General features: G+C 52.4%; 1 protein-coding gene across 3 annotated transcripts in view; it reads right to left on the bottom strand.

Moving 5' to 3' along the window:
- Ptpn1 (protein tyrosine phosphatase non-receptor type 1) overlaps nt 1–25,132 on the bottom strand; it is a 60,957-nt gene that overhangs the window by 4,300 nt on the left and 31,525 nt on the right. Inside the window, exons 2-8 of one of the 3 annotated variants that reach the window (XM_076851942.2) lie at nt 14,876–14,946; nt 11,840–11,940; nt 9,401–9,499; nt 3,926–4,063; nt 1,446–1,655; nt 926–1,087; nt 252–472 (exon numbers count right to left, since the gene is read on the bottom strand). In XM_076851942.2, coding sequence (XP_076708057.1) covers nt 252–472; nt 926–1,087; nt 1,446–1,655; nt 3,926–4,063; nt 9,401–9,499; nt 11,840–11,940; nt 14,876–14,936 — 992 coding nt within the window. In that variant the 5' untranslated portion in view covers nt 14,937–14,946. Of the gene's footprint in view, nt 1–251; nt 473–925; nt 1,088–1,445; nt 1,656–3,925; nt 4,064–9,400; nt 9,500–11,839; nt 11,941–14,855; nt 14,947–25,132 lie in introns of all 3 variants that reach the window. The other 2 variants (XM_076851941.2, XM_076851943.2) reach the window with 2 other exon arrangements.

Here is a 25,132-nt window from a genome sequence, read left to right on the forward strand (position 1 = left end):
GCAGAAAGGCCCTCCCTACTCATTCCACTGAGCTCGATGCCAGTGAGTACCACCAGGTGGTGCCAGAACCCTGTGAACCTGCCTGTTCCCAGGGCCATTCCGGGCCCAGAGAGGCCTCCTCCATCCAGGAGAGGGCAGCTTGCAGGTCCAGCAGCCCCACTGCCGAGAGGAAGCGCAGCCACAGGTTTCAATACGTGCCTGTCCCAGGAACGGCAGGGCCTGCTGCTGCCCCAGCCAGCCTCTCACATTACCTGTCCATGCTGTGGGAGGCCCTCAAGGGGGTCCTGGTCTCCTCCTTGAGGGGGCCATCTTCATCCTCCTCAGCTTCGTCCTTCACCCACTGGTGGTTCGAGAAGAACTCCTTGCGTTTCCCGTTGTGGGGCTCCAGGATTCGCTTGGGCGGCCGGGGAGGTGGGGGCACATGCTCAGGTGGGGGCTCCAGGTCCTCGTGGGACAGCTCCTTCCACTGGTCCTTCAAAGAGCAGCAGGAGGAAGGCCCGTCAGCGCTCGCTCTGCTGCTGTGTCAGGAAGCCCGCCGGCCGTAGTGAGCAGAGGCGCTGGCCTGGCATGGGGCTCGGGCATGGGGCTCGGGCTCCCTGGTCCACAGCCAGGCCCTTGGAAGGTGAAACCGTTTGAAAATCCAGCCCGTTCTTCCTGCCCTGGCTCTCTGGGGGAGCACCTCAAAGGCAGAGATTGCAACGCGGCAAAACTTCAACAACTTTCTAGCTATTTTAAACACAAAGGCAGCTATTTCCTCTGATACCTGCCAGTGTTCGCACTTTATAGCTGACGACCTTCAAATACAACCAGAGCGGGGAGCGCAGCTCAGTGGTGGGACACTGGCCTGCGTGCACAGGGCCCGGTTCCGGCCCAGCACTGCCCACGCACGCACGTGCACAGAGACAAACACTAAAGCGCAGCCGACCTGCACTGAAGAGTCTCCCATGATGAACTTGGCGCCTTCGATCACGGCCAGGTAGGAGAAGCGCAGCTGGTCGGCGGTCTGGATCAGCCCCATCCGGAACTTCCTCATTTCCAGCAGCACTTTCTTGATGTCCACAGAAGAAGGGTCTTTCCTTTTGTCCATCTGACAGTCAGAGAGGACACAGGATTCAGCAGCCCCAATCCCCTGGGTGGGAGTGCTCTGGTTTGCCCCCGGGAAATCGCCAAGGGGCAGGCAGAGGAGTTCCAGAAAACACGGAAAAATGGGGGAAATATGGGCCCTGTGGACGGGGACTGAGGGGGTAGAGAACGAGGGGGAAGGGTGCTCCGGCTCTACCTGGGCCCACGGTGAGATGGGAACCCTCTGCGAACAGAGCCTTGAGGGACAAAGCCACCCCAGGGGTGTTACAAAGCCAAGCTGCCCTCGCAGACAGTGGCCGGGAGCTGTGGCAGGGCTGGGGTGGGGTGGGCTGGGGCGGGGGCGCCTTCCAAGACCTTCTCACCAGCAGGAGGCAGGTGTCGGCCAGGCAGAAGGTCCCCGACCTGCCGATGCCGGCGCTGCAGTGCACCACGATGGGGCCGTGCTCCGGGCTGAGCGAGCCCGACTCACGAACTTTGAAAAGGAAGTTCAGGAAGGAGGCTGGTGATTCGGGGACTCCGAAGTCAGGCCACGTGGTGTAGTGGAAATGTAAGATCTCCCGAGTCTCTTGATTCTGAAAGATAAAAAGACACATGACAGTGAGAAGACTGTGGAGAAACCCACCAAGCCCTCGGCAGCCTCCCGCCCTGCTGACGAAGCACAGAGCCCTGGGCCACCAAGCGCCAGACGTAGACCTGCGGGCTGCCTCTGGGATGGCTCAGCCCCACCTGCTTCCCCCAAGGCCCTGCCTCCCCTGCCTATGTGGATACAGCCACCTTCTCTGGCCTCACCAGCCACAGTGACGCTGCACTGCTCTGCCACCCGCAGTGACTTCATCAGAAAGCTTTTGTGCTTCCTGCAGAGGGTGAAGAAGTGACGGCATGTGTGGGCACCAGGCTGGGCCACCCGGGCCTCGAGGCTTCTGGGTATGTCAAGGGATGGTCGTTTTAGAGGGGGATCGTGGCCGTGTGGAGCCCAGCACCCAGCTCAAGAGATGCGCCCACTCTTCCCAGTTTCCGGAGTGGGCGGCTCAGCTCTGAGGTGAGAGGCCCTGCTCAGAGCTGCTGCAGGAACCCCGGCCCTTGTCCCAAAGTGCTCCCCCTCTCCCAGCCTTCCAGTAACCACCAAAGGGTGCACAGCATGCTCCATGTGCCAGCCCCGTGCAGGCACGATGGGCCCAAGACCCGGCTGCTCTCACAGAGATGCCAACTGTGACTGTGCCACAGGAAGCCATGGGGCTGGTCTAGGTCCATCTAGCTGCCAGGTCCATGGCGTCTCCTGCAGAGACACCTTCACATACGAGAGCCACACGGAGCCCGTCTACTTTCCTCCTGTGAAGAGCATCTCCATGTAACTAGAAGAGGACTATTTTGGCAGATGAGAAGAGTACTTAAAATATACTTTAAAAATGAAGGAGAAAGCACGCCCAAGCCAGGCTCCCCTTAGACCCTAAAGAGGTGTGGGCCCCCCAGGGGCCTTCCTCTGCCTGCTGCTCTGCTACAGGGACTCCATTCTCTGTTGGGGCCCCATTGGTCACCCAGTGCTAAGAAAGGGCTTTTTATTTTATTTTTTTACTTTTTGCTGCAGTGGGGAGGGGACCCGGGGCTGTGCACACGCTAAATAAGCGTTTGACCCCTGAGCCCCACCCCAGCCCTTTAAATTTTTTATTTTGGGACAAGGTCTCACTAAGTTGCCAAGCCTGGCCTCATACTTATGACGGTCCTGCCTCAGCCTCCTGAGCCACTGGGACTGCAGGTGTGCCCATCTGGCTTCTCAGGGCTCCTGAATAACACAGTGGGCAGGAGCGGACAGGTCCTCACACAAAACCCAGGTCGCAGCTGTGCACCCTGTGACTTCAGAATTCTGAGCTGCTCCCCCTCAACTACCTCAGGCTGACACACAGGAAAAGGACTGGAAAGGTGGACTACTTCGCAAACAAGCACACACCACCGCAAAGAAGTGACATGGCTCCTCCCTGGTGCACACGGCAGAGAGGGCAAGAAGCGCGGGCAGCTGTGTCGCAGCGTTCGGGAGCCACACTGCTCCAACCTCTTCACTTCCCGGCCACCGGCACTCGCTCCAAATCTTACTTCAACTATTGATGCAGTAATAGGACCACAGGGCTGTGCCGCAGCACGTGAGCGCCATCACCAGGAGCAGGCCCGCTCCCCAGGCTCCCGTGGCCCCACCTTCCCTCACACTAACTGGGCTGGGACTCAAACACGGGCAGTTTGGCTCTAGAGGCGGTGGTGGCCACCTGTTCAGTGTTGTCCCCGCTCTGTCTGGAGCCCCTCCCACCGTGCCCAGCACTGGACCCCTCCAGGTCATGAGTCAGACTGCTCACGGGCAGGGCCCTCTGTGGTACTTCTTAGCAGTGTCCTGCCATGTTCCAAGACAATCTTTTAGTGACAGCAAGCAGCTGTGTTATGACTCTTCACAGAGCAGACACACCCCAGGCCTTGCCCAGGAGACCTGCACGGGCCGAGAGACCGCAGCAAGCCCAGGAGACTCCTTGGAGGCCGCAGACCACAGAGGCGGCGGCATGCTGCGGCATTTAGCTTTCAGGTGGCCCGGGCAGGGACAGATCACTTGTAGATGAGAAACCTGTCTCTTCCCTAGGAACCGGAGTTCACTGGTGCTGGAGGGTAGAGAGCTCTGTGGAGGGAAAGCACCTGACTCCCATCCTCCCGGGCGCCCCTGGCACTTGGTAGGTGCACGACGAACTCTGCTCACCCCAAGACCATGTGCAGCGCAGGGTTCAGACACAGAGAAACGCTTCACTGGGTCAGGGAGAAACAGCCCAACTAGCAAGTGTCCGAGGTGCCCGAGTACAGGTGGTCTTACCGCCAGGTTCTCCAGCTCCAACTGTCGCACTGTGTAGTAGGACTTGATGTCTTCAGAGATCAGCGTCAATTTCAAATTTGTGTCATCAAAGATCATCTCCTTTTCTTCTTTCTGCGGCCAATACTGTGCACATTTTAACTATGGAAGGAAATAACGCTGAATCATTGTGAGCAACCAACTGTTTTCCCAAGACAAGAGGCTTGGAGACCATTCCTGAACTTTATGACAATGTAAAGGCCTAGAATTTTCTGAGCCTGGAAGACACGGTCAGCGTAGCAGCCTACTTCTTGGGATTGGAGGGGCACTGGAGAGTGATGGGGTGGCCATGGGGACGGGGCTCAGCCTCACCACCCAGCAGCTCTGGGTCTCTGTAGCAAGGGGGTGCTCAGGGGTCTGACCCTTGCCCACCAGCTGTTCTGCCTCCTGCAAGGGCCTGTATGCAGCCAAACCTGACCCAGCTGCTGGTAGATGCCTCACCCCAAAGGAAACCTCACAGGAACTGAAAATGAGCCCTGAGGGACGCGAATAGGCCCTGGAAAGGCTGAGCCACACAGGATGCACCCACCCAGAGAGGGCTGGAGGGGGGGCTCGGCTCACCCTTTTGTTCTGGTTTGGTTTGGTTCAGTCCAAAAAACACTTCTTGAGTTCTATTTTGATAATTTCAGAAACTACTTGATGAGCTGAGGGTCAGTGGCCCTCCGCTGCCCTTGCTTCCTCTCTCCCTGCTCGTGGTGGTGGGAGCCCACTCCAGCACAGGTGGCCTTGAACCACCAGGTCAGACTTTCCTGGGGTCCAGCTGTCAGAGTGTGGGAGTGAACACATTCTTGCCAGTTTGGTGTCAAAAGTTTAAGTAAGAAAATTTAACTCAAATTTAGTGGATACTTTGCTGGGAGAAGTCGTATGTCAGTTACTCAGGACGACTCTGCTGGTGGGTAGCTGGGGTGCCCTGGACAGCAGTTGGGCAGGGCTGGGCGTGGGCCCAGCAGAAAGTTTGACAACCTGCCAAGGGACCCTGGGAGACCTTGCAATTCCCAACACAACACCAGAGTGTGCCAGTCACGCTCGGGATGCACACTGACCCCACTGGATGCTCCTCTGGGGCCAAGGATGACGGGAGCGCAGGAGCCGACTCAGGGCTGGCCTTGTCTGCTGGGAGAGACCACTTCTCCAGCAGTGACAAGGTGGACAGTGGGAAGGGCTGAGGGCAGAGCGCTGTGACTGTGTCCTGGGCACTCAGATGAGGGAGATGTTTCAGGCCGGCTAAGAAAGAGCACAGAGGCAGCTCTGGAAAAGGAAGATTCGGAGGGTGACCAGCACTCTCTGGGCAGTGACCTCAGAGATCCAGGCTAGGGGAGCAGAGGAGAAGGGCAATAGGGGCCCAGAGCCCAGCTGGTGCTGACATCAGGCCAAGAAAACCGCAGCCTCCCCTGGGGTGGCAAAGGGCCAGCGGCTCCCGATGAGGGAAGAGGGGACGTCGACGGTCCTGCTCCGCTGAGGCTGGGAGCTCCCACAAACAAGATCAAAGCAAAGGCGACAGACACCCATGAGAGTGTCACCAACAGGGTTTTCTCCAGAGCCTGTCGTAAGCTTGGGCCAGTCTCACCCACGTCACCCAGTCACCAGTGATGAGCTACTGGAGATGAGACGAGACCCTGGATGGGGCTGGGTGTCAGCACCAAGGCAATTCTGCCACACGGGACGTGGGCACGGACCAGGAGGCAAGAGCCCCATGGAGCCCGAGGGCCAGAGGCGCGGGGAGCAAGACCTCTGAAGGCCTGGCCAGGACGCGTTCCCTCCCACTCTCTGGCTGGACCCCAGGAAGTCTGACCTGGTGGTTCAAGGTCACCTGTGCTGGAGTGGGCTCCCACCACCACGAGCAGGGAGAGAGGAAGCAAAGGGCAGCGAGTGCCCACTGACCCTCAGCTCGTCGGCTGGGCAGACAAGTTTTCCATCTCACTTCCATTTGGCAAGCACTCACTTTCAGAACTAAAAATAAAGCTTAATAAGTCTTTACAATCTGGGCAAAAACTAAGATTACAGAGGATTTCTGGCACATGACCAAGCACCCATCAACCAATATTTAATTAAGAACTCTTTAGGCTTCTACAGGAACATCTCTGTTGTTTTCTATAGAAGTTTTTGTTTTAAACACACAAAATAAGCACCCGATCACTACTGCAGATACCCTATTAAACTGGCACACACCAACTTGAATAGGAGACTGACTTTATGAGAAAAGAGTTCATCACTGGGGCTCAAAACTGAGGCCTAGCTGGGCATGGTGGCACACACCTGTGATCCCAGTAGTTCAGGAGGATCGCAAGTTCAAAGCCAGCCTCAGCAACTTAGCAAGGCTCTAAGCAATTCAGCAAGACTTTGTCTCTAAGTAAAGTATAAAAAAAGGGCTGGGATGTGGCTCAGTGGTTAAGTGTCCCTGGGTTCAATCCATGGTACCAAATCAAACCAAACCAAACTGGGGCCTATCTTGGTTGGCACCAGACAGAAAAGTGGTGGCATTGCGAGTAGCTGCCATTTCCACCATGAAGGCAGGTGTCAGTGAGGGTCCTCAGGCCTTCCTAAATAAGTGGCCAAGCCATCGTAGGAACCACCTCTAGGAGCCAGTCTTGGACTCTGAGATGAGTGACGTGGTTTTTCCCAATTATGAACAGGGAGCTGGTGCACAGAGCAGGAGGTGCATGGGCACAGGCCACACGACAAGATGCAGGTTCATGTGCGTAGAAGCCCGGAGCCCAACCGTGGCTCCACAGGGTTTGGGAGAGATACAGGCCAAGTTCCGGAAGGGCGAGAGAGACTCACAGAGCTCACTTCCTCTGGCTGAGCAACAAGCCAGCCCTCACACAGGCTCGCTCCATGTTGACGTGTCTAAAGTCAATTTTAAAATTGAACCAACAAGCACTTTGGCCATGTGCGTGACCCCCGTCCAACACACACAATTATCTTCAGCAAAACTGGCTTCCAGGAATGCGAGGTCCCAGGAGGTCACAGTCAGGTCTGCCAACAGTAAGAGGGGAACTTCCTGGGCTATTTGGTGAAAGAAGGAAAGCAGAAAGCAAATGGAAACTCTCTGTAAGCGGGTCACAGCACGGGCAGTGTGGACGGGGACAGCCAGGTGAGAGCCATCCAGACCCAGCGGCTTCTCGGCAAGCCCCCACCCCAGCCAACCCTTCTGGAGTGATCCTGTTGATGCAGAACTGAAGATGTTGATCCCCAAGAAACATGCAGTGGTTTTTGTGCCAATCTGAATGCCTGAATAACCAGACTGGACTGGACACTTACAGCAGACCAGAAGGAGCGCTGCTACCTGTTCACAGTGAACCACCTCAGGCCACCAGCCACGGTTCTGATGGCCAATATTACTATATCTCAAGGGGGAACGACTGTCACAGTGATCTGTGGTCTATTTATGGTCATTGCTGGGTAGGAGACAACAAGGCCCAGTGACGAGCATGTAACTATGGCACCCAACCCAGCTCCGTGTTGTAATATGACAACAGTTGCTAAAGCAAACTGTGAACTAATAGCAAAGAGGTTTTCCTGGAAATGAAAGCAACAATCAAATCAATCAATGAAAGGAAAATCTGATGTTTTTTGAATAAATATCTTGACTTAAAAATCCCAACCCCCGGTATCACCCAGAGCAGTTCTAGCCAGCAGCAATCCTGCCCCCCAGGGACCCCGGAGAGCCGAGCCTGAGTGCCACATTTGGGAGATGGATGCTACTGGCACCTAGTAGGCGGGGCCAGAGAAGCTGCTGATCATCCTAAAACACAGGTCAGCTCATTCCAGCAGAGAATGGCCAGCCCAATGTCACTTGTGCTGAGAGGTTCCAAAGCTCTGGGCTCAATCACTGGCGGCTCCCCAGCAGAGCACGCCCTGGGAACCTAGAGCTTGGTGTCCGGCACTGCTGACAGGAGTGCGGGAGGACAGGGCTGGAACCTCACCTGTAGTAATCAGGCCACAGAAGCAGAAAGGGAAGAGTGAAAAGCCACTTTCACCAAAAAAGCAGTCCTACGGTGAGAGGCGCAGGAGGGTCTGAACCCGCAGGCTGGCTGCCTCTGTCACTGCGCAGACACTGAGCCTGCGTGATTCACAAGGGGGTCGCAGTGAAACTCAGGTGAGGCCGCAGCGACTCCAGCCCAGGGCCTGTCTCTCAGGCGCTGCCAGGCTGCTTCCTCAGCAGGAGACAGTGGCGCTGTGGCTGGTGCCAGGCACACGCTGCCCACTCCCTCTCTGATGCGCGTCTTCTGTGCACTGAATTTTTACTCTTTGGAACATGACTGTGCTTTCTTTGCAGGGTGGCTTCTCTGTCCAAGGCGGCCAGGACAGCTATGAGAGCACCCAGCTGACCCCCAGGAGCACAGTGCCAAGCCGGGCAAGGCCCAGGGATACCCAGTTCTCTGGTCCCAGGCTGCACATCCCCACGATCCTCAGCTCATCTTCTCCGAGGACCTCAACTTGACTCTGAAGCTGGGGAGCCCCAGAAGAGCTAGCAGAGCCAGGGAGGGGCGGGCGTGGGGAGCAAGGAGCCTGTGGCCCTGCTGAATGCCAGTCTTGGCCCTGCCTACGAAGCCACTCCTACAACAGAGAGACTTTTGAGGGGAAATTACAGCAGAGAGAAGGATGAAGAACGGCACAGTTACCAGGTGACCTGAGGGCAGCAACCTGAGGATACCTGGACATGGGATGAGGGTGGGCGCTGTGATTCAGACCCTTGGATCAAAGAACACAGTTAAGAAACTGAAAGAGAAAATTTGTCCTGGCAGGAGTCTGGAGAGTGGGGTCAGTGAGGTAAGCAGGCCTGAGTGCAGGGCTCTGTAAGCCACCATGTGTCCTCCTGTGAGCAAGGAGAAACAGAGGGGTTTCAGCCTGTGTGAGGAAGAACATTCTGGAAGCATGGTTCAGAATGGACTGAGGCAGCAGCTGAAGCAGGGGTGGCTGAAGGACAGACGTGGGAGGGGAAGGGCTTTAACAGTGGCACAGAACCCACGATGGCAGAGTGTGACGTGAACACACCAGCAGACACCGGTGCAGAGGGCGGCTCCCTGCTGGGCTCTGGGCGTTTCTGGGCAACAAATCTAACCTCGAGGCCAGCGGCCTCCGGGGCTCCGCAGCCACCTCTGCATGTCCATAGGAGGCTCTCTGACCAGCCGGGAGGCAGGCTCCATGAACACGCACCAAAAGCTGCTTGTCAAGGACAGCGGCGCTCACCCAGCTCCACAGCAGGGGACGAGGAGCCCCGCATGGAGCGGGCAGCCCACTAGCAGGGGCCAGCCACGGCAGGCTGGCTCCTCTCCCTTTCTGTTCAGGGAACTGATTGCTTACAACAAATGGGTCTTCTATGATTTTTTTAAATGACAAATATGCTATGCAAAGGAACTACAAACGTAATTTAAAATAAAAATAAATCAGGACCCACGGGGCCGTGACATCAAGAGGAAGCAGCGTGCGACTTACCGAGCCCTTCTCCATTACGCGGTTGAGCATGACCACACCCCTGCTCTTCTGTTCCCACACCATCTCCCAGAAGTGCCCACACGTATTAGGCAAAGGACCCTGCAAGCACACAAGACCAGACACGGTGACGCGGGGACACCACAGCATGGGCTTACCTGTGACAGTCAGCAGTCGGGGGCACCTCATGTCTCCCAGCCCAGGCAGGATGGCGGCTAAGGCAGGAACAGGACTGCCCTCCTAGCCTGGTGGGCAGCTGTCACAGTCCTGTGTCACCACACAGTGGCGCACCCCAACGCAGGTTGCCAACGTGCTTCCTGGCTTGGGCTGGCTGAGGGTCTCCCGGGCTCCTCGCCAAAGGCAGGTGGGACGTGGGACAAAACTCTCGAGGCAGTGAGAGGCAGCAAAAGTGTGACCAACTGTGACTTTCCAATCATTTATCACCTTGTGACCTCAGGCAGGTGCCTCTGTCCCCCTCTATCTCCCTTGAGTGTAAACAGCTCCTCGTCACAGGGCATGTTCACAGCCACCAAGGACTGAGCCCACGCTCGGGGGCACCCAGCAGAGGGAAGCCCCACTCTTACCATCAACCCAGACCTGACCACACTCGGCCTTCATTCCTGGACCAAGGAACACAGGAATGTGGACACCCAGATGGTCATGCAGGTGGGCACGGGGACGCCTGCGGAGCAGCTGGCCTATCTGGCTGCAGTCCGCCGCCCAGTTGGCACCAGTGTTCCAGGATGCAGCACTGCCTGGGAGGAACGTCACCAGCGCCACCCACTAGGGCGAGCTGCTCCCTGGGGCCAGCACCGCCTCTCCAAGAGTGCTCTGCCCGCCCGCTGGAGTTCCCGCAGCTGCCCGACTCCTCTGCCCACCCGCCCTCCTGCAGCGGCCTGCCCTCAGCAAGCTCCCTCCTTCCCCAGCTCAGCTCCGGCCAGCACAGGGCTTCACACAGGCCTTCACACAGGCCTTCACACAGGCCACCCTTCCCCAGCTAACAAACGCAGCTCCTGCAAGCACAGCACACGTCACCCAGTCCCTGGATGGCCACCGGGCCTCTCATGCCCTGAGTCTGGCTCGGAGAAGGTCCCAGCCACACAGACTGGGAGGGCCACTGTGTGGGAGGCTGTTTTGATTCCTTCTGAAAACCCCAGGGCAAGGGGACGCGTGAGCAGCTCACTGACATCAGTGGGCCCACCAACAGGACTGGCGGAATGTCACAGGTTCCAACAACTGTGAGGGCAGGGGGTGGGGGGACAGCGCGGGAAACCCTTCAATGCTCAAGCTGACCCTACACGCCCTAGAATGGGGGACTGAAGTGCTTCCTGACCTCAGCAAGGTGGCCTCTCACAGGAGAAACCCTGGAGAAGTCCTGGGCCTCATCCCTGGCCCTCAGCAGGAGGCCCCACCTCCCAGGGCCCTGTTCCCAGAAGCCCAGCCCGACACCCAGAGGTGTGGGAGGAGCAGGGGCTGGGGCCTGGGGGCGGCTGGTGCACAAGCCAGGAACTCACTCCATGCCCTGCGGCCGCACTGGCCAAGCTGAAGGACCCCACGCTGACTGGGAGGCATGGGTCACGGGTGGAGAGGAACAGGTAGGACAAGAAGGGAGCGAGAAGGGCCAGTGACACATACGCCCTGGCCCAGGTCCCTGTCCAAAGCAGCCTTTGTTCCCAAGGCTTCCAGCTTTGCCAGAACTTCCATTTTTACATAGCAAGCAGAAGGTACTCCATCATCCCACAGAAGCCCGACAAGCGAGACAGTGACCATCACGGAGAAAAACCAATGGGGAACTTCAGACTCTTTAAGCCAGCCTCAGGTAACAGGGCAAGATGGAGAACAGTGAATAACTTAATTAGTTAATTAATCAGTAAGAATAAAGAGTCGGCTTTACCCAGTCTAGATACTTGCGGTCTTGGGGTCACAAACCATTAAGTGTTTACGAGAGGCTCGGTTACTCATTAAACCACCGCGTGCTCTTCTCCCCATGAAGATGCCAAAAGCTGGTGGAGGTTTTCAGTGACTATTCACGCCTGTTCGTGTTCTCTAATGACACTTTTCTCGGGGCCAAAAGAAGGGGCCATGTTGAGGAGTTCCGCATGGCTCTTGGGACACAGGTGACTAGCCTCCTGCCACCCTCTTCCAGAGGTGCTTGGCGCTGTCCCTCGAGAATCAGCACAGTACAGACCCTTCCAGGCCGTGCGCCATCGCCCATCCCCAGGCTGCTGCCAACCTACAGCCGCTGCTCTGTGCTTCCTTCCCGCCCTTCTGCACCTTCCGGAACAGAGCAGGGTCACAACAAGCTGAATCTTCAAAGGAGGATGTTTTTCCTATTTCGCTCGTTGGTTTATTAAACACCTGAACTGCTAAACAACATGGCAGGCACAGACAGTTTAAACTCTTTTAAGTTAAGGTTAAAAAAATTCCAGACAATCTGTTTACCTGGGTGAGAATGTAACTCCTCTGGGCTTCCTCCATTTTTATCAAACTAGCATTGATGTAGTCGTTCTCCTCCTGGTGCAGCTTGATCCGACTGTGGTCAACTGAAAGGCAAACAGAACCCAGTCCATCTGGGGGTGAGACGTCCACACAGCCATGCACCCCACAGCAGAGAGGGGAGCCCAGGGCTGGCGGGCGCTACCTGCCTTCTGTGTGGGCAACTGGCATCTGCAAAAGGCTTCTCTGAGCGTCTGCAGCTCCGAGTGAGCAGCAGCAGTGACGGGCCACACGAGGCCCTGCACAGGCCCCAGCCCAGGGTCTGCTCTAGTCCTCCCTGTGACAGCATCACACTCCCCAAACTTGGAGGGCCACACTGGGCCACCAAAGGAGCCATTTTCTAATGCTTAACAAACTTTTACAGGGTAAAAAACACAGCAGCTTTAATCTTTTTTTTTTTTTTTTTTTTTTTAATAGATGGACACGATACCTTTGTTTTATTTATTTATTTTCTGTGGTGCTGAAGATCAAACCCAGGGCCTCGCACGTGCCAGGCCAGTGCTCTACCCCAGCCCCAGCCCCATGTGGCTTTAATCTTTGAAAGGGAACAAAATTTATCAAAAAATCCCATGTAGCCCTCCCAGCTGTCGCTGGCACAGTGAGCGACAGCAGCAGGAAGGCTGTGACCACGCCTCCACCCAACTGTGTCCAGGGCATGAGACTTGATGGCCCGTCACCCAGCGCCATGGAGGCATACCTGGGATTCTTTTATGTAAGTTTTTTTTTTTTTTTAAAGTTCAAGTACAATTAACTTAATTCAGGCCTTTCAAATGTCATCATCAAAGACTTTAAAAAGAGAATTTGGCTGGGAAAAAACTCCAAACCCAAAACACTACCAATATAGAAATGTAACTTTTAGATTAGTTTTTAAAAATAAACTCATTTGGAATTTCTACCCCAGGTTATTGGAAACCAGCGCCACTTTCTTTCGTCATGATTTTCACAAGAGCAGCGCCACCCTGAGGGCCACTCTCCTTATCATGCTGGTCCACGGGAGCAGGTGGGTACTTGCATTCCTGGCACAGCATAAGGGACAATGAACCCAGGTGACCACCCCTAAATAGCACCTTCTCTCTGAGGCCAACAGGAGACGCAGAATTACAGGGAGGGTGAGTGGCTTGTGGCTTTTGTTCTGAGAAGGGCTCCAGAGAGAGGGGAGCCCGAGCACTGGCCACCGCTGGACCACGAGGGTGAGGGCTGGTACAAACTGAGACACTTGGGTAATTCTAAGTGGATCACGGAAATAAAAGATCTCAAAAACAATCGTGTGACTAGCACTGCTGGGCTGGTGGACTCAGACAACACCAGGTGGCCCTGGGTGACAACTCGTCCCCTGGTACTTCAGGAAGAGGTGACCAGGGCATGTGAGTGCAGAGCTGAGCTCAGCTGCTGGTGCAGAAGAGTGCTCTTGTCACCATCAGCGTCTTGAGTCAGGTGGCAGGTCCCCTTCCACCTGGACTCATGCCCCCTTTCCCCCTAATGTGAACAGCAAATTACTTTTTCTACTGGAAGGTGAGGTGGGGGAGGAAAAGGAGGACAGGAGGAGTGAGGTTGGGTGAAAAAGTTCAGGAATTACCTCCCAGGAAGAATATATTAAATATTGGAAAACTGGTTCTTAAACCATTTAGATAAGAGGTAAAAATGTAGCCAATGAATATCACAGACAACATCGCTCCCTGGTTCAGAGCAAGTACGGCAAAAGCTAGTGACCCAGGGTAACCTGGCACCATAGGAAAGAGGTAAACCCTCACCGTGCCATCCACTCAAATCAGCTCTCCAGAAGTTTCTGAGCAGGGCTTCACAGCGGCACCAACAAGGTTTTTTGTTCTTATTCATTTTTTTTTTTTTAATAAATACTTATGCAGTGCCTCGGTCTAGACATGCTAAAACAAGAGCATCGGGTGCTCGGGCACCACCGTGACACCTGAGGACCCAGGACTGCACTTCAGATGTCCTGGTGGCAGCGGTCTCCGCCTCAGCCCATATTCACTGAGTGCTTTCTACGCCTGAGCAGGCCCTGGGCTAAGCGGCTGATGCGTTTCATTCCATAGTCACACACTCCCACAGGTAAGGGTGACCCCTGTCTTAATGGCAGTCAGAGAAGAAAGCCAGCTGCCGGAGCCACACAGTCCTCAGTGGCAGAGTGAGATGCAAAGCCAGCCGGGGACCGTGCAGCGGCCAAGAGGCACACGCTCCTCACCACTTCTAGTCCCAGAACCTGAGCACTGCCAAGACCTCGGCAGCCATCACCCTTCTGAGTCCCCTCCAGGGTCTGCAGACCCTGTGCAGGGTGATGGCTGCCGAGGTCAGCAAACAGTTCAAAGCACTTTTTTTTAGCTTGACTGTCTCCTCTAGGCCCAGGTCTTGAAATCAGCTCTGGTTTTCCTTGTTTTACACAAATTCTAACAAGTTCAGTTATTTATTTTCAAGATATTGGCATCCTGGGTGCCAGTCGCTCAGAAGGCAGGAGGGTGCCGAGGCCAGCAGGCGCACCCACACTGTACGAGGGAGCAGTAGTGGTGGCAGAGACGTGGCGGGGCTGGAGGGGTGCGATGCACAATTAGAGGCTGATCCGCAGCCCCCACCCGACTGCCTGTGTGGGGCACCCCTGTGATTCAACATGAGGCTGGGCTAATAATACTGCTGCTGAGTCACTCAGAAAGGTTCCATTAGGCCTGCTCCACTCTGCTTCAGCTGGTAGGAAAATGATTCACCACAAAACAGTCAAGCTAAAAAAAAGTGCTTTGAACTGTTTGTTGAATTTTCCAGAAACTGAAACCTTCCCTCTACAATGCTGGAAAAATGAGCCATTACTATAAGTCTCCAATGTCCCTGTTACAGCAAACAATCAAGTCATAAACCTCCGACTACAATCGATTTATTGCAAGCCTTGGGGCTAACGGCGAGCTGACCCACAGGCCCTGCAGGAGGAGGGGCAAGCGGCCTGCGGGTGGATACTTACAGGGACTGACATCTCGGTACCTGTTTCGGTTTTTGTTCTTAGGAAGCTTCGCCACTCTACAGGGGAAGTCACTGGCTTCATGTCGGATGTCCTACAAAAAAGCATAAAGAGCTCTCTTGAAATCTCTGGCACTGGGCATCCACCAGGACATCTACCTGCGGCGGCGTGCCAGGCACAGACACTGCAGAGGGCCGGGCTGTGTGGGAAGGTGGGGTGATAGGTCAGAGATGTGTTCAAGGTTCCAGGAGGAAAACAGGAGGACCAGCCCAGGTGTGGGGTGGGAGGCAGTGACTTGGCTGGGAGCCACGGATGAGGACGGTGAGGACGGAGGCAGAGACAGAGGTGGGGAGCGTTCACTTCACTCAGGAACACCCAGCAGGCAAAGGCTGCAGAGTCACCCTGTGCCAGGAACAGTGAGTGGGCAGTGGGAGGAACAATAGACGCTGGAGGACACGGTGGGCAGGCAGATCTCCAGGAGCGTGGAATGCCAGGCCTCAAGTTCCAACGGAGCCTTTCCTAAAAGGACACGCACGCCAGCCAGATCCCTGCTCTCCCACTAAGCGGGGAGCCGCCTCCCTCCGGGATCTAAGAGACCCTGCCTGGCCCTGCTCCAGGACGACACAGGCCACCCCGTTCCCTCCTCGTACTCCCCCGAGCGCACAGCCATCAATCACAGGTGCATCTGTTCTAGAACTGTCCGAGACCCCCACACAGCCTGGCTGCGCTCACGGCCACTCGCCTGTACCTGCAAAGATGGTTAAAGTGGTAGACTCTAAATTTTGTAGGTTTTACCACAATTCAAAAAAAAAAAAAAAAAGACAAACCCACAATGGACAGCAGCTAGTGAGACAATGGTGACAGGATTCTGGAAGCTGAAGTCAGCCTGTTAGGAGCGCCACTACCTGGGAGAGCCACCGACACATCAGCAGCCGGGGCTGTCCCCAGTCTGTTTTCTGGAAAATGTAAACTGGAGCTGAACTGGCACAGTGAAGGGGGAGATGCCCCGCCCAAGCCAGGGGGTGAGGGACACCCTGCAAGCTGCACACCAGACCTGTCCTTCCCTCAAAAAATGCACACCGCTGGCGGCCCCTCCCCTCCAGGCAGGAGGCTGGGACCAGATCCTCCCACAGCTGTGGAAGCCCAGGCCTGTGACCGCACCACCTGCTGGGGCTCCCCATCTACCTGTACTCTGTCACATGCAGACAACACTGATGACAAGATGTGACAGGACAGTTTCTAAGAAAAGGGCAAAAACCAGGAAAAAAGCCCCTTGGATGAAACAAACTGCGTGACCAAGGGCGGGGCTGGGCTGGGCTGGGCTGCTGGCGGGGCGGGGCCAGGGGGTGGGCTCAGCACCACTTGAACATAAAGGCTTTCTGTCCGTTTACAACTACAAGAAAATTTTAGAATATGTTACCAATATGGTCAGAAAGATAAGAAAAGACCTATCTATAAATTAAGAACAGAATATTATAGAAACAAAATTTTCTCTTGGAATTAGAAACAAAATTGGTAATTTCAGCTGAAGGCTTAGATAGAAGTAAAGAAAACACCTCTAAAAAGTAAAGCCAAAAACAAATCCTAGCATGCATGGCACCCTGAGTTTGATTCCTAGTCCCACAAACAAACAAATCTATAAAATAAGCAAACCAAGTGAAACTATAAGCATCAGAAAAATTTTGAAGGCAATTTCCCAGATTATCAAGTACTTATCCTAAAGACAAAACAGACCCATCCTAAGGCACATTAATGAGCAACTCCAGAACATTCAGTGTTTCTGAGGAGAAAACAGCTCACTTTCAAAGGAGAAGGTGATCAGAATGGCTGTGGACTGGCACGCGCACGCAGAGCTGGCCAGAATGCCCGATGCCTTCCAGATTCTGAAGGAAGCCGAGCTCCCACCTAGAAATGCACCCCCAGCCCCACAGTCCACAAATGGGAAGGGACAACAAAATCACTCCGCGACCCCTGCGTGTCTGCACTTCACCACCCACGCTCCTTCTCAGCATGTCCTTGCACCTGAGTGAAGATGGCACGACGAGGGACACGGAAAACCGTCCAACCTAAGAACAGAGGCAAAGAAAGTTTCCACCCAAACTCTGGAAATGGAGTTTCCTGCCAGTCTGACGCAGAGACAGCAGTGTCGGCAACACGCCTTCTGGCACTATGGTGACTGCCCCTAGCGAAACTACTAGAAGGACACAAGAAGACACAAGAAGACACAAGAAGACACGAACTTCAGGAAAAGGGGACTTTGGTGGAGAAAGCAAAGGAAGTTTTAAGACGACAGCTATGGGCAGCAGGTCCACAGACCAGAGAGATGGATGCAGCCTCCAAAAGGAAGTCTCATGAAAACCCTGCAACAGAAAGCACAGAACCACTCTGTCCAGCAGAGCAGCCGCTAGCCACGCGGGCCAGTCTGCACAGAGAGGTTCTGCGAGTGCGAACTTCACTTCAGCATCTGAAGTCTTAAAAAAGCACAAAAAAACAGGGCTGGGATTATGGCTCGGCGGTAGAGCACTCCCCTAGCACAGGTGGGACCCAGGTTCGATTCTCAATACCACATAAAAAAGTAAAGCCATTGTGTTAAAAAAAAAGCACAAAAAAGAGTAAAAGCACCTCAGATATTTTAAATACTGATATTGATATTCACAGAAATAATTTGGTAAAATTTGGTTAAGAAAAACATACCCTTAACTCCACCTGGAAAATTATTCTGAGATGCCATGAGAAGGTAGGGAACAATTAGTACAGGTACCCAGGAAACTACGCAAAGAAAATAGCAGCTATTAACAGAAAATCCCCAAACAGAAACAGCATGGCACAGCGCTATCTGAGCCTGCACATGTCCCAAAACCAGGCATACAGCAAACATTGACTGAATCAAGAAGTGTCCTGGGAGGAGTGGGGGGGAGAGTGGGGGAGGAGAGCAGGGGAGAGGGGGGAGGGGAAGGGGAAAGGAGAGCATGGGGAGGGGGGAAGGGGGAAGGAGAGAAGGGGAGAGAGAAGGGGGGAGAGCAAGGTGGGGAGGACAGCAGAGGGAGAGTGGGGGGAGAGTAGTGGGGGAAAGAGTGTGGGGGGAGCGGGGAGGAGGGGGGGGAGGAGAGCAATGGGGGGGAGAGCAGGGGGAGAGCGGGGGGGGGGGGGGGGGGTGCGAACTGGGGGAAGAGGACAGGGAGGAGGGCGGGGGGAGGGAGAAGAGCAGGGGGAGGAGGGCAGGGGGGAGGAGAGTAGGGGAGAGAAAGGGATAAACAAAAGGGAAGGCTGGTGAAGAAAACGAAATCCAGGACTTCACAGCCGTCTTAATTAAAGAATCAAAAGGTAAGCATCCATCTAAAACTGGGACACAAACAAGCTGCAATCAGCACCTGCAGGAGTTGAAAGTTGCTCCCTGTGGGGAGAGACACAGCAAACCGTGGGACCTCACTGCCAGCTCCTGGGACTGGACCCTGGGCACATTCTTTTCTTGGATTAAGGGAAGGGAAAAACGTGGGAACACAGGCCTGTAACCCAGTTACTTGAGAGACTGAGGGAAGAGAATCACAAGTTCAAGGCCAGCCTGGGCAACTGAGTCCCTGTCAAAAAAAATAATAATAAGGATAATTAATTGATTAATTTAAAGTGCTAGGGGGTGTAACTCAGTGGCTAAGCACCCCTGCTCAAACTCCAATACCAGGAAAAAGAGTGCTCATATTCTGCTTCTCTATTTATTTACAAAACTATGAAAAGGCAGGAGGAGATTCTGACTCAGGAGGGATGAGCTAATGACCTCAATGCCCTTGACAGATGTGAGCCTACCTGAGAACAAAGAAACGGACCCAGTTCCAACACGTCCATCCCCGTCATTTGTGGAAGAAGCTAAGCTTGTGGGGAAATGCTATCTGCAGAGCCCCAAAATAAACTAAAGGAATAAAAACCCAAGTCTTCAGTTTGTTTTCTACCTATAATTGTAACTGGAAGCCTTTAGCAATAGGGAGGAATTCTTCCGGCGAAATGGCCACATGGAAATGGAAGAAGCACTCACTGCGAGAAAGCAAATGGATATGTCATTTAATAGGATGCTGGGAAACTTCACAGGGATCCACATGATACTTTTTTAAAAATAGATTTTAAAATTAAGGTATGCTCACAGAGCAAACTACACTGGTCTTAAGTTTTTCTAAGCATCTCTGAGGTAAAACTGACACATATGCTGAGTTCATTTTATATGCTGAGTTCACTGAGTTTGAAGCAATGTCTTCAGCCATGTAATTACCAATGTGACCTAGACAGAGGACATTTTCATCACTCCAAAAAGTTCATCTGTGCCCCCAGTCCCAGCCAGTACAAACCTGCTTGGTACCAACAAGTCTACTTTATTCCACAATCGATTGCTTCACCAGTTGCTAAGACAAGCGTGTTAAAATCCCAATTCTTTCTTTTCTCTCCTCCCTCCCTCCCTCTCCTCTTTTTTGCAGCATGGGGAATTGGACCCAGGGTCTCAAACATGCTGACCAAACATTGCACCACTGAGTTACATCTCCAGCCCTTCAAAAAAAAAAAAAAAGGTCTTATAAATTGCCCAGGCTGATCTTGAATTTGAGGTCTTCCTACCTCAGCCTCCTGAGTACCTGGGATTACAGGAGTGACCCACCACACCCAGCTTTGAAATCCATTTAATTATGAATGTCTCCCTCTCCTTTCAGTTCTTGGTTTCTGCTTCATTTATTTGGAAGCTGTTTTGAAGTACACTTGCATTTAGGACCAAATGTCTCCCTGACAAAGTGATTCCCTCATCATGAAACATCTATTTATCTCCAGTAACATCCCTTATTCTAAATTCTGATCATACAGTCACTCAGCTTTCTTGTGATTAGTGTGTGCATGGTATATCTTCATCTACTCCTAGCTTATCTATGTCTTCATTTTTAAAATGAATTATTATATATACTATAGAGTAATTCTTGCTTTTAAAATCTAATGTGATAATCTTCATCCTTTAACTCGGGTATTTAGACCATTTATATTTAATATAATCATTGACGTGGTTGATCAGAAGCTATTGTCTTGCTAGATGTTTACTTGTTTTGCATTTGGCCCGTTTGTTCTTTAGTCTTCTTTCCTCTTTTCCTGCCTTCTTTTGGTTTGTCCCCTTCTCCCTCTTTCCTGACATTCCATCTAATCTCCACAGCTGACGTCTCCCTTCAGTGTTTTGGTAGTTCTATGGGGTTTATAATCTGCATTTAACATAGCAGTCTACCTTCTAATATGACACTTTACCAACAATGTGAGAAAGGAATATTTCTATTGCCCCTACTTATCCTCTGTGCTATTGTTATATTTTACTTCTGTTATAAATACTGCAAGGTACCTTTATTTTTGCTTTGAACAATTATCTCTTTAATTTTCAAAATGAGAAGTGTATTTCATATTAATCTAAACATAGGCCAGTTTTGATACTCCTTACTCATTTGTTAAGATCCTGTCTCTTCTTGTTTGGAGACTCAGATGTATCTCTGCTAGTCAGTTGGTAACAAATACTTCCATTTTTTTCTCCTAGAAAAGTTCTTTATTTTGATTTCATTTCTGACAAAAGTGTCACTGGATATACCTTGACAGTTTTTTCATTCAAAGTATTTGACAGAAAGCTCGTAGCTGTCTCCATCTTCCTGGTGTGTGGTGTGGGTGACGTACACACAGACACAAGCTCACCACCGCTGGTGCCTTTAAGCCTTTCTCTTCCTTGGTGGTGATGACCGTGGGCCTCCCTGTCATTTTCTTTCTGCCTATTTGGCTTTAGCTTAAGGTTCACTGAAATTCTTGAATCTATGGTTTTATATTTTTCATTAAATTTGGAAAAAAATCTGGACACAATTCCATTAAATATTTTTTCAGGGAATGCAAACTACACTGATTTTGAGATTGTTCATTATTGTTCCACAGGAGACGCCTACACCCACCCCTCCTGTCTGTATTTCACTTGGATGTTCTCATCAGTCTGTCTTCAAGTTCACAGATTCTCTTTTTTCTTTTATGGGGCCTTAACTGCTGTAAACCCCATTCAGTGAAAACTTCAGCTTAGATGCCACTTTTTTCCTTCTTTAGAAGTACTATTTGGATTCCATTTATCCTCTCATCATGTCACCGTTTTCTTTAAGCCTTTAAACAGGGAGTTATTCATAATAACCTTACGTCCTTACCTGCCAACGTAGCATCTGTCGTATTTGTGTTTGTGCCTGAGTTTTTTCCTAGCCATAAATTGCACTGTTTTGCCTTTTTTGATTTATTTGCATATCTAATAATTTTTTGTTGGCTGCTTCTACTGAATGACCCACACTTTACAGGGGTTTCTCCATCCTAGATGACATGAACCTGAATGAATGCTGGGAGCTACACTGTCCCCACAGCTGTTCTTCATCCAGGCTCGGGGGCTCCAGCCGAGGTGTGCACTGTATTGAGCCAAGACTCACGCAACCCTTCAGAGATGGGCGCACAGATCCTCCCGCTCTCACACCGGCATGCTCCACTCTGCAAATTCCAGTCATCCTGCTCTGTGAGCTCCAAACTCCCTCTCCTGAACTCAGTGAGACCACCAGGCAGGAAGTTAACCTCTGGGCCTAGCTATCTATATCCCTCTCTAGTTTATCCAGGTAATGTCTTAAATATCTAAGATTTTAATATTAGTCACTAAAAAAAAATAGATTTTAGACTACGAGCATGTATTCAACAAGTATACAGGGTCACCAAGTGCCAGCTGTTGTGCTGGGTTCAGCTACAATAAAGAACTGTTAAATGGCCTTGTTTCACAGAACTTACCGTCTACAAGAGAAAAGAGGGGCCCAGAGTCTGTCAGAGGTCAGGCAAGTGCTAACTTAGAACTAAAGCAGGGAAGGGGCGGCAAGGTGGGCGGACTACTTGAGCACGGTGGTCACAGAGACACCAAGCAGACACAACAGTATGGGAGGGACCTGGTGGAGGTAGGAGCGAGCTAGGTGCTGGGGACTTGGTGCAGAGCTTGGCCAGTATGAGGGGCAGGGAAGCCCTGGAGGCAGGCTGAGCGAAGGGAACCGGGAGAAGCTGTGAGCTGAGGGAGCATGCCCAGCAGCGATTTGAAGCCCTTTGGCTTTTATTTAGAGTCACCAAAGGAAGTCATGGAGGATTTCTGCCCACAGCAGTGACAGCATCCCTCTTGGCTGCTATTTGCAGAAGAGACTACAGGGGTCAAGGTAGAAGGGAAGACTTGGTCAGGAGGCTGTCGTAACCACCCAGGCAAAAAATGATGGTAGCCTGAAGATCGGCGATGCTATCAGAGGTGGTGACAAGGGGACAGTTCCTGCATGACTTATTAGGAATCACGGCCCTCTACTTTGGAGTGGCACAGGGGAAAATCATGCATGCTCTAAGTGCAAGTATTACTTCGTTTAGTAAGATAAAATGCCATGGTTGGGGTCTCAGGACGGGATGCAACACTCCTGGATGGTCCCAGGTAGACCTCGGTGGTCTGGAGTGGACTGCCCACTGGGAAGCTTCCAGATTTACAGCAAAACAAGGCTTCCGTGTTCTAGAACTCTACTGAAGGCAGCTAAGCTTCCAGCGGCTGTGGAAAAGGCAGATTCCCAACTAGTGAACAAGGCACCAGATTTGCATCCCAAGTATACAGTACCCCTAGAAGTGTTTTCTATTATGTCCACCCACGATCAAATAAATACTCCTAATCTACCAAGTGTCCAAAATCTTCATAAAGAAAACAAAATAAAGGCCCTAAAAGTGATGGGAAGATGACTGCTGGGTAAATGTAGTGGCCAAACCCAAAATGAAATATCAAACTTGCCATGGAGCCGCTTTCCACAGTGTCCTCTGAACCAGACTGACCACGTCAGGACCATCAGCCTGTGCTCCACATTCCAGGGTGGAACACCCCAAGTGAGCGCGCTCGCCAGTGGAGACCGACACACCACTGTGACCACGGGATGCTCTGCCCCACTTCCTTACCGCCCCTCCTTGCTCTTGCTACGTAGACTTCAGAAACGTGACAGACTCGAACGTCACCTGTAACAGGTGTGTGCTCTCTTAAACGGCACGCCTGCCGCCGGGCTACCCCAGCAGAGGTCAAATGGCTCCAGTTTCACCAAATCATTTCATATGGGCATCGGACTCCAAGAGATGTGAATCAGCCCCATGAATCTAACCCAGTGAGAGAATAAAAGCAAGTTCTTCCTGAGTTATGCCTGAGGTGGGCCAGAAAGAGTCACAAGGACTCAATGGAGTTTAACCAGCGCCTGCTGAACCGGAGGTCTTCACAGAGGCAAAAGGGCGAAGGAGCAAAACCACGCGACCTGAAGAACCCCAAGTGGCAGCTCCTGACTTCCCCTCCCTCCCTAAGGTAACCTCAGACGACCTCCCGGGGGCAACTCAGTGACAAAATTCTAGTGACAGAGCAGTAGAGCAACTAATTTTTACATTTCTTTAAGTGTATACATTCAACATCCAAATTAACTCCCAAATCTAACCAGGCAAACAGCTGACACTTGGTTGAGATTTCTGTTTCTCTTGAAAATACACAGGCATAACAGCCGGTTCAACCCCACAGGGATGCTTTGCTTTTATGGAACGCACCCCTCAGTGACAGAGAGCAGCCTCCCAGGCTCGGACAGCCTCTCCAGTGCCACGGGCAGCTGCGTGTCCGCCACTGGCTCCGAAGTAGACTCTTCCTCATTACAGGACTGCTTGCCCGGGAAGGGGCAGGGGCTGCTTCCCACCAGCCTCAGAAATCTAATAGGACCTAGACCCTCACCTTTGTCACCTCCCAGCACAGGCCCAGGCCCAGAGTAAAAGCATCCCATGTGACTCTGGGAACTGAACTGGAGGATGGTCCCACAGGCTCCCGAAGCGCGGTCCGAAGCGCGGTCCTCGACTCGACACCAAGGCGCTTCACGTCACGGTCCACGTCACGGGGCTGCAATGCACCCGAGAGTGTGCAGCAGATGCAGCCCCGTATGTGCCTTCTCCACTGTCCCCGAGGGAAGCTGGCGAGGGTCTGCTTCTGTTGGCAGCTGCCCCCGCAGCCTCCCGGGGAGAGGTCGCAGACGGCTACCCAAGACGTGGAGGCCAAGCAGACAGGTGATCCCCGCACAGTGACCGCGCTCTCCTGATTTAAGGCTAAAGGAAGATGAAACTCCAGTGGACCTCTCATTCGCTGGAACTCGGAGAACTACAGAGTCCCTTAGCAACCGTCACATGTTCTGAGGTCCCCCACCTCCCGAATGACCATCCAACTGAATCTGACCCATCTGAGTCACTGCCTAGTACTTGAGGGCAAGTGCTGGTCCTCAGAAAGGGACAGGCCGAGCTGGACGGAAGGGAAACGAGAAGCACAGAGAAGGCGACGGCTTTAAATGCAACAAGGAAGCCCACAGGGTGTGCCCCTTTGGGAACTCCTGTGCCAGCCAGTGAACAAGGAGTTACATACACAGTGGGCATCTGTGTTGGGCTCACCTGGCATTTTAGAAATGAGATCTTCGAAGTAATGTGTGTTGAACAAATTTAGTTAATTGTAAATCGCATTATAAACGGAAACATAAAGTTTCTGTACAGCAAAGCATACTCTGAAAAACCATTAGAGGTTCAATGTCTTTCAGATGGAAAGCAACGCTACACCTTTATACATGGGAGTCAGCAGGGAAGCATCATCACTGCAAAGCCTTGCAGGGTGGCTCCCTGGTACAGCACCGGCCTAGCACGCAGGAGGCCCTGGCTCCATCCCCACCTCCGCATAAACACACACACCCCATTTAGAAACCCTAGGAGGGCTGGGTCGTGCGTGGCTCAGTGGCAGAGCGCTCACCTGGCATACGTAAGGCACTAGGATCGATCCTCAGCACCACATGCCAATAAATAAATTTAAAAAAACACCCAGGAAACAAGTAGTAATAACCTTCATATTGTTAAATTTTCAGATAAGCTTTATTTTTAGGCATTTTAGTTTATCTGAAAATTTAGCTAATTAATATGAAGTCAGTTCTGATCTGACTTTTAAAGTGACTATGTATTAAATAAAAATAGATGCTAAAAAGTAAACCAGGCACTTCAGAATCTCACATAGCAGTTGAAAGAGAGAGGAGGAGGAAGGGACAACACTGGTCAGGCAGCAAGATATGTCATCACTCTTGCCAGCGCGGGGTCACCCTGTACAGTGCCTGGGCCAAGGTTAGAAGATAATGGAATTACAAGTCACTAACAGAACAGTTACACGCATTTGTAAAACCATATGGAAAAAGCAAGTCAGGGGAGGAGGGAGG

Source organism: Callospermophilus lateralis, chromosome 3 (assembly GCF_048772815.1).
Source record: "Callospermophilus lateralis isolate mCalLat2 chromosome 3, mCalLat2.hap1, whole genome shotgun sequence".
NCBI lineage: Eukaryota > Metazoa > Chordata > Mammalia > Rodentia > Sciuridae > Callospermophilus > Callospermophilus lateralis.